This window comes from Delphinapterus leucas, chromosome 14 (assembly GCF_059928025.1).
Source record: "Delphinapterus leucas isolate spDelLeu-1000000601 "Yukka" chromosome 14, BTC_Dleu_Yukka2, whole genome shotgun sequence".
NCBI lineage: Eukaryota > Metazoa > Chordata > Mammalia > Artiodactyla > Monodontidae > Delphinapterus > Delphinapterus leucas.
This window is the reverse complement of record NC_143142.1, coordinates 77568697-77585350: the sequence shown is the minus strand read 5'-3', so window position 1 is coordinate 77585350 and position 16654 is coordinate 77568697. Positions and strand designations below refer to the sequence as shown.

Sequence of the window (16654 nt, the reverse complement as noted above, 5' to 3'; positions counted from 1 at the left end):
AAAAATGTTTTTTAAAAATGTTTTAGGGGCTTCCCTGGTGGCGCAGTGGTTAAGAGTCTGCCTGCCGATGCAGGGGACACGGGCTCGTGCCCCGGTCCGGGAAAATCCCACATGCCGCGGAGCGGCTGGGCCCGTGAGCCATGGCCGCTGAGCCTGCGCGTCCGGAGCCTGTGCTCCGCAGCGGGAGAGGCCACAACAGTGAGAGGCCCGCGTACCGCAAAAAAAAAAAAAAAAAGTAATCCATTTAATGTTTTTAAACATATGTCTAAGGCTAGATTAATGCAAGTGATTAAAAAATTAATTAGGTGAGTCCTATCGGAAGGAGAAGAAAGACCTATATTGACTGAAAGGTTGTTATGATCAATCCACACAGCTTTGTGACTGACAATAAATATCTCTATCTGTTGTTTGTGTGGTTGTTTGTGTGACTCCCCTATGCTAAAGATGTCTATAGATTACTTAACCTTCCTGAGGGATAGTAATATCAACCTGACAAAGTTTTGTAAAGCTTAAATGATGTAAAAATACAGTACCTAGGGCTCAAGGTACGTTGGTTGCCTTCCTCTGCAGAAATTAAAGAACTGGGAGATCATGTCTTTATGTTTTTCCCCGGAGGGATCAACACTAGAACCCTCTTCGTGTCAGACAGACTGATGTCTTTTTTTAAAGTTTTTCTCCATACAAATAAATGTATATGCAAAACAGACACAGACTCACAGATATAGGAAATAAACTTGTTACCAAAGGGGAGAGGAACGAAGGTAGGGGTGAATAGACTGATCCCTTTACCTGATCCAGCCCACTGATGTCTTCCGGCAGTAGTATGAGTAGGCTGAGGTCACGGTTCTCATAGAAGAGTTGAAGGCCTATGGCTTGTGGCTTTTCTATGTAAAATACTTGAAGTTTTTCTTTCATGGACATCATTTGCACTGGTTTGCTTGTAGTCTGTAGAATACATGTAGCAAAATCACTGGGGAGGTGTTCCACCAAATCCTTAATTCTTTAGCATCATTGGTTCCCAGTAGTCTGGGACACTGGCAAAGCTAGTGATCCTCTGCTAAATGCTGAATAAAATTATTCAAACCTTGTTTTCTGGAAATATGTGTCCTACTGGATAACATCATCAATAAATGATGTGGGAGTTTCTTCCTCTGACACTGTTACGGCATCCTCTATAAATCATGGCAAGCTGGATTCTACCAAACACTTAAAAGAGTCTTGTGCAAACTATGTAAATGCCAATGATTCCGAAACTGAGTAAGGTGCATTTCACACACACACATTTGTGGTTTTTGTTTTTGTGTGAGGGTATTTTAGTATCATAAAACTGAAATTCACTAAGAGAATGAAAAGACAAGCAATAAACTAGGAGATAAGAGTTTCAAAACACATAATTGATAAAGGACTGGTATCCAAAATTTGAAAAGACCTCTTAAAACTCAACAATTATAAGGCAAGGAACCCAATTTTAAAAACAGGTGAAAGATCTGAACTGATACCTCACCAAAGGCAGACCTACAGCATATGAAAAGATGTTCAATCTTATGTCCTTAGGGACTTGCAAATTAAAACAGTGACGATACCACTACTACAGATCTAATAGAATGGCTAAAAGTTCAAAACACTGATAACATAAACTTCTAGCGAGGGTGGAACTGACATTCTCTGCCAGCGAGAATGCAAAATGGAAGCCATATTGGATGACAGTACGGTGGTTTCTTACAAAGCTAAATACAGTCTTATCATGTGATCCAGCAACTATGCTCCTGGGTAATTACCAAAATGAGTTAAAAACGTGTCCACACAAAATCTTGCATGCAAATGTTTATAGCAGCTTTAATCATAATTGCTAAAAACTGGAAGCAACCAAAATGCCCGTCAGTAAGGTGAATGGATAAACAAACTGCTACATCCATACAATGGAATAGTATTCTGCAACAAAGTGAAATGATCTATCAAGCCATAAAAAAGGCATGGAGGAACTTTAAATACGTATCGCTAAGTGGAAGAAGACGGTCTGAAAAGGCTACATACTATGCAATTCTGTTTCTACGGCATTCTGAAAAGGGCAAAACTATAAAGACCGTAAAAAGATCAGTGGTTGCCAGAGATTTAGAGGGAGGGATGAATGTTTGGAGCACAGGGCATTTTTAGGACAATGAAAGTATTCTGTATGATACTGTAATGGTAGATACATGACATTATGAATTTTTAGTAAAGCCAATGGTGAAACAAAAGCAAAACCCTGCAATTCAGACGTATGTTATTTATGCACTCTATGTGGAGCTAAATGTCCATCACAAAATCGTACTGTTCTGCTAAGGTAGTGGCCATGTGACCAGGGCTGTTCATTCAGGACACTCTGTGATACAGTGATTGTCTCAAGGATAAGTGTATGAATGGCACCAACCGGAGTCCTCTTTGGGAGCATTCTGTTAGAGCTAGCAGCCAAGACTTTGTCTATGTAGTAGGGTTGTGAAGCTAGAATATGGGGCTGTCATATTCCCTGGTCATATGGATAAATTCCATCTTTAGTGTTAGAGAATGAAGGCAAAAAGGAGGGGTCAGCGGTGGGGCAGAGAAAATGGATTATGTTTGAGATTCAAAGATCCCACTCCCAGACTTCCCAGTTCCTCTTAGTTGCATAAGCTAATGCGAACACAATGCCCATTTTACTGGAGCTAGTTTGGAATGCTTTTCTATCACTTGCATCTGAAAATTCCTGGTGAATATATTAAGCCAAGTAACTATCCAGCACATTTCTAGTTAGCCTATTGCATTATATGTTCAGTCCTTCCCCATCTTTACCCCACCAATTATCTGAAAACCGCCTATTGCACACAACCATATGGTTACAGCAGTAGGTCCTCAGCAGCACTGTTTATGTGAGGTGATCCACCCCAGGACCAAAATATGTTAACAATCTTTGGCCAATCGGTTCCTTGCCTAGGAATTTGGAATGAGACCTATCAGACTGGTCTGTAGAATGGAGGAGATGTGGGTAGCCATGTTCTGCCTTTGTGGACTGGGCCGCAGAGGAAGTTAGACTTCAGGCTGAGAGAAGAATAACGGGAGAAACAGAGTTGGAAAGATAGAGAACGAATCCTGACAACATTTGAATCCTTGTTTCCACTCAAGTCCCAAGACCCAGCCACATCCAGCCCTTAGGTGTATCTGTCAGCTTCCATTAGTCTCCCTTGTTGCTGAAGTAATCAAAAACAAGTGTGCTGTGTCCTAACACAGAAGGAAACGTTAACAAAAGAAATAAGATTTTAAAATTTTATTTCTTTTTCTTATGGAAGGGTAAGAGTTTGGTACACGGTGGTACTGCCTTAATAGAACAAGAATAGAACTAGTAAGCAAAGAGTTTGGGGTTATGGTCCTGGAAGCCTTCAACTTAAGCATGGCTCTAGTCATTTAACCATGCTGCATTTCTAACCTGAGAAATAAATGTAATAACTACCTTACCTACTCTACCATAGTTGCAGCAAGGACTGAGTAATAAAATATGTGAATAGTCTATTTTCAGAGAAAAAATAATGAAAGGGGAATTTCCAGGTAGGATGGAACTGGGGTTTTTAGCACAGTCATCCCTGCCCTGGTAAGAACCATAGTTTACAGGAGCATATAGTCAGAGAGAATAAATTTAAAATAGAATTCCCTTTGCAATGCCATGTAAAACTTCATACTGGTTATTAACAGGTTCCTACCTTGTTTATTCTGAAAGGCTTTTCTGTGGTATTTTGGACCAAGAATTGATGTTCCCAGATTCTTTTAAAGTAAAGGGCATTTACCAGAACCATTCTGGTTGCAGAATCCACAGCATTATCAGGTAGGAGATTCAGGATTTTTCCTAAAAGAGCAAAAGGACAGATTTCAAATGATGTAGTTACATCCTGGTGAAACGCCATACATAAAAATGATGATTATGAAATACCGTTAAATGATAACATCTTGTATCCACCAATGATCCAAGCCAGGAAGTTAGTATTAATAGAATATTATTAACAGATCCTATTTAAATTTCATCTCTTGTTCCAATAAAGTCCTTTTTTTCCTGGACCAGAAATCAATCCAAGAGCTCAAGCTGCATTTAGTTGTCATTTCCTTTTAGTCCCCTTTAGTCTTTTTCTTTCATTCCTCATTCATTCTTTGTCTTTCATGTTCCTCATTCATTCTTTGTCTTTCATGACCTTGATACTTCTGAAAAATATTTGTAGAATGCTCAATTCTCCGTTCAAGTTTGTCTGATGCTTCCTCAAGATAATTTTTAGTTTATAAATTTTTGTGAGAATATTACTTTTGTGGGCTGAATTGTGTCATCCAGAAAGACATGTTAAATCCTAACCTCCGGTCCCTGTGAATGTGATCTTATTTTGAAACAGAGTCTTTGCAGATGCAGTCAAGTTCAAATGAAGTCATACTGGATTAGGGTGGGCTCTAATTCAATGACTGGTATTCTTATAAGGGGAGAGAAATTCGGACACAGACACACAGAGTGTGAAAACATGGAGACATAGGAGAGACAAAGAAGAAAGTTATGTATCAACAGAGGCAGAGATTGGAGAGATGTGCCTACAAGCCAAGGATTGCCAGTAACCATCAGCAACTAGGAGACAGGCGTGGAGCGGTTTCTTCCCTGAAGCTTTCCAAGGGAGCAAGGCCCTGCTAACACCTTAACTTCAGACTTGCAGCTTCCAGAACTATGAGAGAATATATTTCTATTGGTTTAAACCACACAGTTGGTGGTAATTTGTTATGGCAGCCCTAGGATTTATGGCATATTTCTGTCATCACAGGAAGATCCGGACAGCTCTGTAATCTAGAGCAGCAGTCCCCAAAGTTTTTGGCACCAAGGACCGGTTTTGTGGAAGACAATTTTTCCACAGACCAGGGCTGGGAGTCGGGGTGTGGGGATGGCTCAGGCGGTGATGCGAGCGACGGGGAGCGACAGGCAGTGGCAGATGAAGCTTCGCTCACCTGCCCGCCACTCACCTCCTGCTGTGCGTGCCGGTTCCTAATAGGCCCAGGCCCGGGGGTTGGGGACCCCTGATCTAGAGAGATGGATCCTGTCATGCTCCTCGAGTGTGTCAGCCTGTGCGGGGGAAGCACGGCAAGGATCCTTATGCAAACCGAGCTTACGCCGTGTCAGACAATAACTCTCCACTCAGCTCAGAAAGGCTTTGCTGGGGCGAAAGATAGCAGATGAGTTGCTCCCCGCCTTCCTGTCTGTAGGGTCCCCACCTGTCTTCCAGAGAACAGAGTGGGCACTGGGTAGGAATTTGAGAGCTGAGATTTAGTTCTGCTCCAGCACTATTTTTTTTTTTTTTTTTTTTTTTGCGGTATGCAGGCCTCTCCCTGTTGTGGCCTCTCCCGTTGCGGAACACAGGCTGTGGACGCGCAGGCTCAGCGGCCATGGCTCACAGGCCCAGCTGCTCCGCGGCATGTGGGATCTTCCCGGACTGGGGCACGAACCCGTGTCCCCTGCATCGGCAGGCGGACTCTCAACCACTGCGCCACCAGGGAAGCCTTCCAGCACTATTCTTGCCCCTACTTCTACTACATTGAGTTTGTGTTGTATATTACAATGTGCTTTTGCTTATAGAATCACATTTGGTCCTCATGTGAACTGGAACAGTGCAAGTAATTCCTTTCTGTAAATGCTAGCTGATCTGTAGTTCTCAAAACAGACTTACTTTTAGATGAATCCAAATCAGGCATAAGTTAAGGATAATGGTCACTCTTGCCTCACCATGGCTTCTGAGTCACTAGTCCAGTGAAAAAGGAACTGAGAATTTAGGGCTGCCAACTTCCTCAATTCACTTCAATAAACATTGCTCTGAATAGCTACCCTGAGCAGGGCTGTTATCTGTTAGTGATTCAAAGCAGAAACTCAAATAAGATAGTATTACTGCCCTTGGCGTTCTTGAGTTTAGTGGGGGAGGCAGGGACTTCAACAGTTAATTTCAATAACAACGTGGTAAGTGTCAAGGTAAAGGTTCCCACAGGGGGCTTTTGGAGCAACCAAGAAGGCTCTCAGCTCAGCCTGGGAGCCAGGGGAGGACATTATGCCTGAGGGAACTCCTGAGATGTTATCCAGTGGCCATGAAGGGGCTAGGAGTGGCAGGGGAGGGGACCGTGTTTTGAATTGAAGGGACACATGAGCAAATGCATGGGGTTGTGAGGTAGCACAGGGAGTTCCAGGGACTCTGTGCCACTTAGAATTCCTGAGTATCAACTTTGAGTCAGAGAATGACAAGAGTTCAAGTGGAGAGACAGACAAGACTTCACGGTCCTGTTGGACCTTCTATGTCAGTTTAGGCAGCTTGAATTCATCCTGTAGGATGTGGGGCACCATGATGGATTTTGAGTACGTGGTCCACTTGGTCGAATTCACATTTTAGGGAGGTCGTTCTGATGGCTGAATGGAGGTTGCATTTGAGGGGAGCAAGATGAGAAACAGATTATTGCATTAACACAGATAAATGATGACAAAGCCGAGAGCAGAGGAGGAAGAGATTGGAAAGGAAAGATGAACTCAGAAACTCGCAGGAGGAGGCAAAGGAAAAGGGAGAATTTAGAGTATCTCTCGGACTTCTGATCTGGGCAAGTGTGGTAGCCACCCATCCGCCGGGATGGAGAATGAGTGCACGGAGAGGACAAGGTGTGGATAAGCTGTTCTGAATATGACTTCAGTATGTCGAGTTTGAAGTATGTGGGACCCTCTGCAAGCATATCTGGCAGGAATATACAAATGAACTCTCAGGTTTGGGGGGAGGGGGATTACCTAAACATTCCATGTTCGTTGCTGCAAAGCAAAGGCTTGATCATTAATATTCATTAGCGATTACACCTTTGGTATTTCTTTGTGAGATATAATGGACCATCAACAGACATATCGATTGAAAAGGAAGCGTGGAATATTGAAATGACTTCAGACTTCAGAGCTAAACTGACTCAGATTTCAGTCCTATTTCTGAAGCTTTAAACTATCTGAGCTTGGTAACAGTTTCTCTAAAGCCTCAGCTTCCTCATTTCTAAAATAAGGATCATACTAAAAAACTGCTAAATCGCCTATGAGAATCCCTCTACTATTCCCTTTTTAGAAATAGAACGCTTAACTTTTAGGTAGCATGTGGCTACCCAGCTAAAAACTACATTTTAAAGACCTTTATTACAAACTAGGACAAGTTGGTCACCAGAGCATAAAATGGGCCATGTATCCAAATTTGGGGTATGAGTGGAACTGGTGTGTGAAAGTTTCAGGGCATCCCCTTAAAAGCAAAGAGGCTTTATTTTCCCTATTTCCTGCTGACTGTAAAACTGACAAATGTAAGAATCACCTTAGACAAATATAAAAGCCGTGTCTCGAGGATGGCAGAGCTAACCCACTAGTCCGGGTCTCTGGATGCCTTCATGGAACAGTATGCTTATCTACCTTGTGACTATTAGGTCAGAGATAAACTTCTATCTTATTAAGATATTGTATTTTGGGTCTCTTTGTTACAAGAGCTCAGCCCATACTCTAAGCTAATATATGACCTATTTTGAAACTTACTTAAGGTTATGTAGTACATTTACTGCCACATTTTCATTGTTCATCAGGAGCTATTTTTCTTTAGAAACCGCAAGTGCAGCAGCATTCCAGAATTCCTTTTTTGCATTTTTCTGCCTTTTATCCCTGGAGTCCTCCTTGGAATCAGTGGAATCTGATCATTTTCTTGTCTACTTGGTAAAATGGTTGTCTTATCTGTTTTAGATAAGACTTATTGCAAAAGCTATAAATCAAAAATTATGGGCATGAATAAAACAAATGTTTTGAATATTTAGAATGTGTCCACAGTTCTATTTAAGAAATGCCTATGCTTATACATAACACAAATTCAAAATAATAAAGCAATACTTGGAGAAAGCGCACTGCTGAGTACCTTGGAGAAGGCTTACCTTCAGTCTGGCTTTCAACCCAAGAGTTGATCTCCTTTCTGATTTGGTCAGAAGCTTCCATAAAGTTCACAGACTGTGGCTCTGAGCCAAAGTATGTTTTCATGTCTTGTAAATATTTCTGGAAGATATAGGTAAAATCTCCTTTTGTAGAATTTTTCCAGAATCAATAAACAAGTCTATTTAGATTATCCAAAAAAAAAAAAACCCCAGCTAGATGGACAATTGCAAACTGCCACCCCATTGCTCCCCTCAATCTTTCCACACTCCAGCTTTGGTTAGAAACTAAACATCGCCCTGTGTAAACTTAGCTAGGCACGGACTAGCCATGCAGAGCCGCAGGTATGGAAGGAAGGCCCGTCTCCCACAGCTCTGGAGCCTCCACATGTTCATCTGTTTTTATTCGTCCTTGGGAAATGGGGCTGGGATGAAAAGGAGGACCATTCTAGGAATCCCAGGAGCGACTCCAGCCAAGGAGTACTGGGCTTTCTGTGGTAGAGATGGAGCCAGATTAAGAACCCCGGGTCTGGCAGCTGCTGTCTATGGACTCTAAACACCCAAGAGCCTGGGGAGGGCTTCTGAGGGAAACTATGGGCTGCCATGGAAACCGATTTCCAAGACCGGTCAAAGGTTTCGTCAGGTATTCTAAGGGAAAAAGCAGGCTTCTTCCTTCGGGCTGTTGATGCTACCCTCAGTGGCCATCATCCTAAGTGGGCTATAACCAAGGTTGCTGCTTAGAAGGGCACCTGCCTTGAAACATAGTTTATTCCCCGGGACAGCTGTGGCATTCCTTCAGTTTATTACTTTATGGAGGAATTGTGTGCAGTTAAAAAGTGTTGAGTTAATTCAGCTTCCAGGCAGTGGTTTGGAGATTATGAAGTCTACGTTCTGTACAATTTATAACCCAGTAAAAAGAAAACGTAAACATTCTCGAGGTACCTATTCCTTGTCTTGATTCATGGGTTCTGATCAACCTCTCTGTGCACAGCTAGGGCTTGTGGATATTTTAAAAGAGTACCACTTTGTATCTCTGTGTGCTTCTTTTTACCAAGTGCCCACCCAGCTCAATCATCTCTCCTACTTATGAATCAAACCTGAGTGCATGAGACTACCTACCAGTAATAAAAATGCCTTTAAGACTTCACTTGGCTGCTTTTTTGCCTTTAGTAATGGCAAAGCCCAAGTTCTGAGCTCCCCGGAATTCACTGGGTATGGGCAGGGATAACACTGCTTGAAATCACAAGATAGCTTGACTTTTCCTGTTGCTGTCCCTCTCCCTATTCAATTTCCTTACTCCTTACCCACTGGGCACCTGGGTCCTCTGGCTTTCTTCTGAAGTGTGCCAAAGGATGTGATGGACAAACATGAAAGAAGTAAATGCTTGGCTTGGTTTGGAGTTGACTCCTCTGATGAGCCCTTGCATCTGAACTGAAGATGAACTCATGGTCTGCACTGTGGGTGTCTCAACCATCAGAGCAGAAGAGAAGTTGATTCAATTCCATGCTAAGAATCTTTCTTAAAGTGTCTGAAGTCAAGATGTGAAGTGACTTACCTGATCGCAAAGTCAACTTTGCTCTTGAGGACACAGTCTCCTGCCACACTCCTATGACCACACCACCCTCTGCTCCTTCAGACTCACCATATTGAGTTATTCTATATCTTTTGCTCTGTTTCCCATGAAACAAATGTTGGCCCAGGGATTATATAAACCACATTTCTACGAGTCTTCATGGGTTGTTCCTGGGGTGTACCCCTTTATTCTGGGCATAAAGATCTGATCACCAGATTTGGTTTGAAATATGTTATTGGTTTCCTTTACAACTTGACACATTGGTCAGGCTAAATGATTGTTTATCAGAAATGCTGACCACATACTCCATATACATTAAGATTGTCCCTGGGATCCCTGGAGAAAAGTACAAAGAGTTTATTGATTGATCTCATGTGACTCTTCCCCATCAGCTTGAAATAAGATGTTTGCACTTACATTGTGAAATGGATATGTTTTCTCCCCATAGATCCTGTTGGCTGTTTTAAGTATGCAAGCATTGCTGGGATTGTTGATTTCTGAGATAAGTGTCTGGAAATTAGAACGTATTTCTTCAGCCTTGCCTACATCGAATTCCTTTAAAAGAAAGTAAATTGGTTAAATAAAAATGTTGAACAAGAACTAAGTGTATAAGAACAACTTATAGTAAATGAAATGATTTAAAGTTTACGAACAAAGGCCGAAATCGATTGTATGGTAGATTAAAAAAATGTTCTCTTTAGTATTATTAGTGCAGGAATGTAATGGCTGTTGGGACATCATTTTCTTCACACTTAGTTTGCAGAAGTAAGAACAATGTTGAAAGTAGAGTAGTTTTGAAGGGGAGGGAAAGGAAGAGATAAGGGAAAAGAATATTACCCTTCCAAAAAGTGTAGACATTCTGCACTCTAAAAAATTTCCCAGGCTTCCCTGGTGGCGCAGTGGTTGAGAGTCCGCCTGCCGATGCAGGGGACACGGGTTCGTGCCCCAGTCCGGGAAGATCCCACATGCCGCGGAGCGGCTGGGCCCGTGAGCCATGGCCGCTGAGCCTGTGCATCCAGAGCCTGTGCTCCACAACGGGAGAGGCCACAACAGTGAAAGGCCCGCGTACCAAAAAAAAAAAAAATTCCCATAATTTTAACATATATTTTAAAGAAAAGTTACCTATTAAAGGTTGCTTAATTTAGCCACTAACGTGCTAAAGTGCTCTCTCCTTAATTATCAAATGGATATTGAAATATAAGACATACCATTTTCCTTTTCTTTTCAAAACTGTCAGGACAAGGTTTGCTGTCCTGGTCTCTGCTAAACTGAAGAACCTGTAATTTCAATAAAAAGGCAATATGTGAATGCACTTTGCAGAGATGTAATCATATGAAATACACATCAGCAACTACAAGCCATTTGTTCCTGTAGATACAAAACATATAATTAATGAACCAAGGGAGCGCTGATTTGACTTAAATGGTGTGTTACCTGACCTAATAAGAGTAAGTCAAGAGCTGCTTTTAAATAAATTTTTAAGTTGAATTTAAATTGCTAGTCTCTTTATTTTAATACTTTTTATGGGACGTTGAGGATAATGTTGGGAATAGCCTTAGAGGTAAAATTCTCATGTTTTCCGAGTTTCATTTTTATCTATGATTGGTTTGAAAAGAAGCCTAGGTATTCAACTGAGACCATCACTTAGATAATTTAAGCAAATGCCACCATTGCCCCAGTTATCTGGAAAATTCAGGAATTTTAGTTGCTTTTTCTACTTAAGCGCTTCAGTTTTCACTGCCTACCACCATCTGACATATGGAGATAGAGTCTTTGTCTTCACCCCAGCAATTCATGTGACAGGTCACAGGAAGGATGTGGACATTGTTTCCCCTGAGAAAACAAAGTGATAATTCCATCTCCTGCAAGCATCCTGGACCCAGCTTACAGAAAGGAATAAAGTCTACTTTACCGAAGTTTGTGCTGACACATGGCGACAGACAGGAACCACTTGCCATAGGGAAAAAAAGGGGGAGGTGCCTAATCAACTCATTAGTCTCAATTGCAAACTGAAGCTGTTAATATTTCAGTGACATTGAAATAAAACAAGGGTAAGCAACACCCAGCAATATATTTATATGGAGTGGAAGCAAATTGACATTTATCTAAGGTTAAGTCTATCACATTCATAGTTAAACCTTTTAATAATGAGCCAATTATTAACTAGCTGTGAACCAGGATTTTTCTGTGAACCAAGATTTTGTTGTTGCTATTTTTAAACCACACAATATCTTGTAAATTATGAGCATAAGGGGGATATCCTAGACCCAAACTGACAGAATATGTATTCTGCCTGTCTCATTCAGAACTGCTGGCTGTGCCCATTTCCATACTTGTCACAGAGGCCAGCTTCTTGGTGGAAATTTTGTCACTTGGCCTTTCAATCGTTGTATGATTTAGAGCTGAATTTACTCTCTTCTATTTTTATTTTTACTTAAAACACACACATATATTTATATGTTTACACAAGCATAGATACAGATACACATATATATGGCTCTTTGATATGTTTTGCTGTGTAAGGCTACACACGTACACATACACTCGCTATGATTTGAGGATGCTTACATCAAATTGATAATTGCTTATACAATAATCCTGTTTTGCTATTTTAATGCCCTTAATGGGCTCTTTAGATTCATCTAGACAACCAGGGACCAAACAAAGTAACAACCAAACAAAGCATGAGGAACAGGATTCACTTGATTTTTCTATTTTTTTCTTCAAGAAAATCCTTCTGAGATTAGAAAGATGATGACTAATTCTATTATTTAAAGTATGAGCCATTACTTTCTTGAAATATTTTAGTAATCAAAATAAAATTGGTTTTGGTGTTGAACCAAACTCGATAACCTCTCCATGTACCACTTTGTATCTCTGTGTGCTTCTCTTTACCAAGTGCCCACCCAGCTCAATCATCTCTCCTACTTATGAATCAAACCTGAGTGCATGAGACTACCTACCAGTAATAAAAATGTCTTTAAGACTTCACTTGGCTGTTTTTTTGCCTTTAGTAATGGCAAAGCCCAAGTTCTGAGCTCCCCGGAATTCATTGGGTATGGGCAGGGAAAACACTGCTTGAAATCACAAGATAGCTTGACTTTTCCTGTTGCTGTCCCTCTCCCTATTCAATTTCCTTACTCCTTACCCACTGGGCACCTGGGTAAGGGAACATCATCTCTCCATTTGATTTTGCCAAAGAACACCGGTTCTTAAATGGTATTCCTAGAAAGAGTTTTCAAATTGATTCACTTTCTCAGATTTCTTTTTATGGTCTAGAAAATTTATTTAAAGTGTGTCTTTTATTTTGGAGGACGTGGTTGTAAAACGTGGGCTATTTGGATTTCAGGAGAGGAGTGAACAAAAGACAAGAAAAGCATTTCATTTTAAGGCAACAGAGGATGGTTGACCTTTCTCACTCACCCGGGACATTTGGGCTGCCGTGGTGCCTTTGGTGCCCAAATACACCATGGCCAAGGAGGTTGAGATGCCCCAGGGAGAAAAAAAGATATTTTTACCCTCAGCAGATTCAGCTAGCTTTTTGCTAAGCTCCAGAGCAAATTGGTTGACAGATTTTGCTAGAGAGTCCATTGGGAAAATCTAAGAAAAATAAAGTAAAGTTAGAGAACATGTTAATAATCCTTTCCATTTATTTAACTTTTGTAAATGGATTTGTTGGCTTACATAATTATCTTTTTTAATTACCCTTCATTGAAATGACAAAAGAATGTATTATCCAATCTGATTATATATATATCTGATTTTATATATATATATTTATATAATATGTATATGTACACTCATAAGAGCTGAATAAACTTTAGAAAAATTCCACTCCAACATTATTTTAAATATTTTAAAAATGAAGTCCAGAGAGTTTAAGAGAATTGGCTCAAATTTCAGAGTTAGTTCACATGAGAGAACAATTGGATTCTGGTCAGTTAGCGGCTCCCTGTTGAAAATGCCAGGATATAAATGGCAGAGGAATCAGCCCAGTGCCTCTTACCAACACACCACATGCCTACTGACTTTACCCAGTAAATGAGGAATAATTATACCCCTTTTCAACTTTGTACTTTTTCTCACTTATCTTTCATCCATATTTTTATACTTTTAACCTTTTTTATTCCTTCACACCCTGATGTATGATATCTTGGTTCCTTTATCCTCCTTTATTCTCTTGAAATCCAACTCTGCTCCGGATCTTCTTTCCCTCTGGAAGCCTTTTCTGAACTTTGGGGTTCACAGGAGCACGTCTTCCACCAAAGACCCATAAAATAGCTTTTGCCGCCTGCTTGGAGCTTATCATACTGCTAGTTCTGTTTGCATAGATTTATATCTTTTCAACTCTAGGATAATTTCCTTGAGAGCAAAATTTTCTTACTCAGCTTTGCGCATCCAGTAACACCCACCTCAGGACTTTGCACAAAATGAAAACTTACAAATACTTGTTTATTTCTCTTTTAGAGCATTTATAGTTTGGGCTCCAGCCACCATTTTTTATCTATTTAAACTTGAAATCTTTCACAGTTTAGTGGAAATGCTCATAGAGAAGTAGAGAACTCAAGACTTGCTTGCCTTTATCCTCACTCACGTGAGACCCTCTGAAACCAATCTTAACAAACAAAGGAACTCAAACTTTCTCATTTTTAAAAATATTATATTCACCTTCTAAATTTCACGTCTAATTACCCTGATATTTTCATTTAAGTCTTTTTAGACTGAGTCTCTATCAAAGAAATAGTGAGTTCAATCTATTGTCATTTTATAGCCAAATAATTTCTCAAGCTGATTAAATGATTAAAAATAAACCAAATTCCTAAGCCTAGAAACTCCCATTAGTGCCAATGTCGTATAGAACTTGGTCCTGCACTGATATCACCTGGCCCTCAGAGAAACCTAGAATGAGAACTTTAGAAAGGTCAGAAGATCTCTCTAGTTCAATGGTTGAATGAAGGGAGAGGCGTGTGTAGGCAAAGTTTTGGTTTCATCATGACTTGGATTAACAGTGATACTGTTGAAATCCCTCCTAGTCATAGGCTTACACTTAACCAAACAGCTTCCCAGCCTCTAAATCATCCCTAGTCATAGCTCCCACCTATTTCAGAAGCTGATGATAATCCTAGGCTAACATTATCTTATTAAAGAAGAAAAGCAAGAACCTCTACTCTTGTAGCAATTCTACGCCCTCATAAAATGTTCGAAACTTGTGTATCAGTATTTCCCTTGACAGATCCAATGCTGTCTTGTAAACAACCTCCCTATTTTCTTTACAGCTATATTCATTCAAATGATGCTTTGCTTACTGCCTGTATATTAAGCTTTATCTTTTAAGAACTCATGAATTCTTTCATATGGAAAATGCTTGGCTCCATGGCCAAAGCATAATCACTATGAAGGGAGGAGAGGAGAAACTACCATTTTAAGGCTGAGGATTTTTATCTTTCTACTTATTATTTATGGTTATTCTAAAGTTTAGTTACTTGTAACAAATCCCTGAAAACAATAACTCTCTCTAATGAAAAAGCTAATTTCTTGTGGAAAGTTAATATCCAGGTATCTTCAACTTCATTAATTCTCTCATTAATATCATTAATATATCAGGTGTAGCCCAGACCATACAAGAAAAATAATTCCTGCCTTTAAAAAAACAGTATAGAAGTGCTAAGCCAGCCAGTGCTGGATAAAATTATCCCGGCAGTGAAAAGTGCTTTCTGAAAGATGCAGAATTTGGGGATGAGATTCTACATGAAATAATTTATCCATACAAGGGTTCGACAATGATCTTTTCAGAAAAGACTATAAATGTCTAGATCAGAAGCCAACTATGCCCTTTTCAGAATAAATGGCTCTTTTGCAATTTTCAGAAGGTACATGGATATATCAGTTTACATACATATAAATATACATACATATGTAAAATAGGTAAAATCTCAATCTGTAAAGGGGCTTAGCTAAAGAAATATGAAAATAAGAAAAGGATAGTATCACTCGTCAATATGTCTCATCAAAGATACACATACTCTTCACAAATCAGAGTTGGAAAGAACCTTGGAATCCCTCTAATCAAATTGCTTCATTTTATCTGCTAGGAAACTGAGGCCCAGAGAGGTTAAATGTGCTGACGAACATGCACAGCTAACTAACAGCAGAGCTATCGTTGCAGTCCCATTCTCTGGACTCTAAATACAGATGCTTTTGTCATTATATCTTACTGTCTTTAAGGTTTTACGGTGAAAGGGAGGGATTGGGTGACGACAGAGGATGAACAGGAGGAGGAAGAAAGAGAGATGATGATGAGCTGGAGGAGGGAGCGGGAAGGACTCTCTTCCCCTTTTCCATTAGAGGACATCCAAGGCCTCCTGACTTTCCGATGATACTGATGATATTGTCTACTTGGTGGAGTTGTGCATATCAGAAAATGACCCCCCCGAATCCGCAGCACTTCAATATTTACCTAAAGCCACTTCTGAGGGAATTAATAGTCTGGGAGGATTTATGATGAGCATGGAGTGTGAGCTTAGGGACTTAGGTTATTCCACGAAAGAGAAGAAAGCTAATGGCCCATGGAATGGTAGCCAAGACATGAAGGTGTGCGTGGGCGGGAGGGCAGAGAGTCAAATCATTAGTTCCCTACATTAGTGACTAAGCTCAAATTCATGTTGCCAAGTCCGCTCTTCTTAAGGGTTAGAAGGGTTTTGGTTCAATACTTCTGAGAATACCCTATTTCTTTTTACCTGTGTTGACAGATACAAAGGTAGCAAATCCAAAAATGTGACTGGAGAAAACTCCATTCATAGTTTCACAATTCACGGCAAAACTACCTTTCTGACGTGTTCGGAAGTGAATGCTCTCTCCCGCTTAGCCCGCTTTCTAGTACCAACTTTGAATCAGCTCAGGGTTCAATCTCTCAGACCTGCACAGAATTCCTGGGGGCTGGCCTTCATCTATTATTTCTGTTTTGTGGGAGTCCCGATAAATTGTTCTTTAGCTAGGTACCTCAACAAAGAAAGAAAATATAAACAAACATTTTAAAACAAAGAACTATTTACAATACCTTGTTTTCTTACACGGGAGCAGAATTGGCAACTGGTTCCTTTAGTAAGAGACCGTGGCTGAGTTAAGTGACCTTTAACTGTAGAA

General features: G+C 40.3%; 1 protein-coding gene across 2 annotated transcripts in view; it reads right to left on the bottom strand.

Annotated features, from left to right (window-relative positions):
* Positions 1-16654, bottom strand: part of LOC111180193 (serpin B10) — a 19605-nt gene extending 2951 nt beyond the window's left edge. Inside the window, exons 1-7 of one of the 2 annotated variants that reach the window (XM_022584318.3) lie at positions 16569-16654; positions 12935-13111; positions 10720-10788; positions 9929-10066; positions 7945-8062; positions 3711-3853; positions 790-945 (exon numbers count right to left, since the gene is read on the bottom strand). In XM_022584318.3, coding sequence (XP_022440026.1) covers positions 790-945; positions 3711-3853; positions 7945-8062; positions 9929-10066; positions 10720-10788; positions 12935-13102 — 792 coding nt within the window. In that variant the 5' untranslated portion in view covers positions 13103-13111; positions 16569-16654. Of the gene's footprint in view, positions 1-789; positions 946-3710; positions 3854-7944; positions 8063-9928; positions 10067-10719; positions 10789-12934; positions 13112-16335; positions 16527-16568 lie in introns of those variants that run through there. The other variant, XM_089895294.1, reaches the window with a different exon arrangement.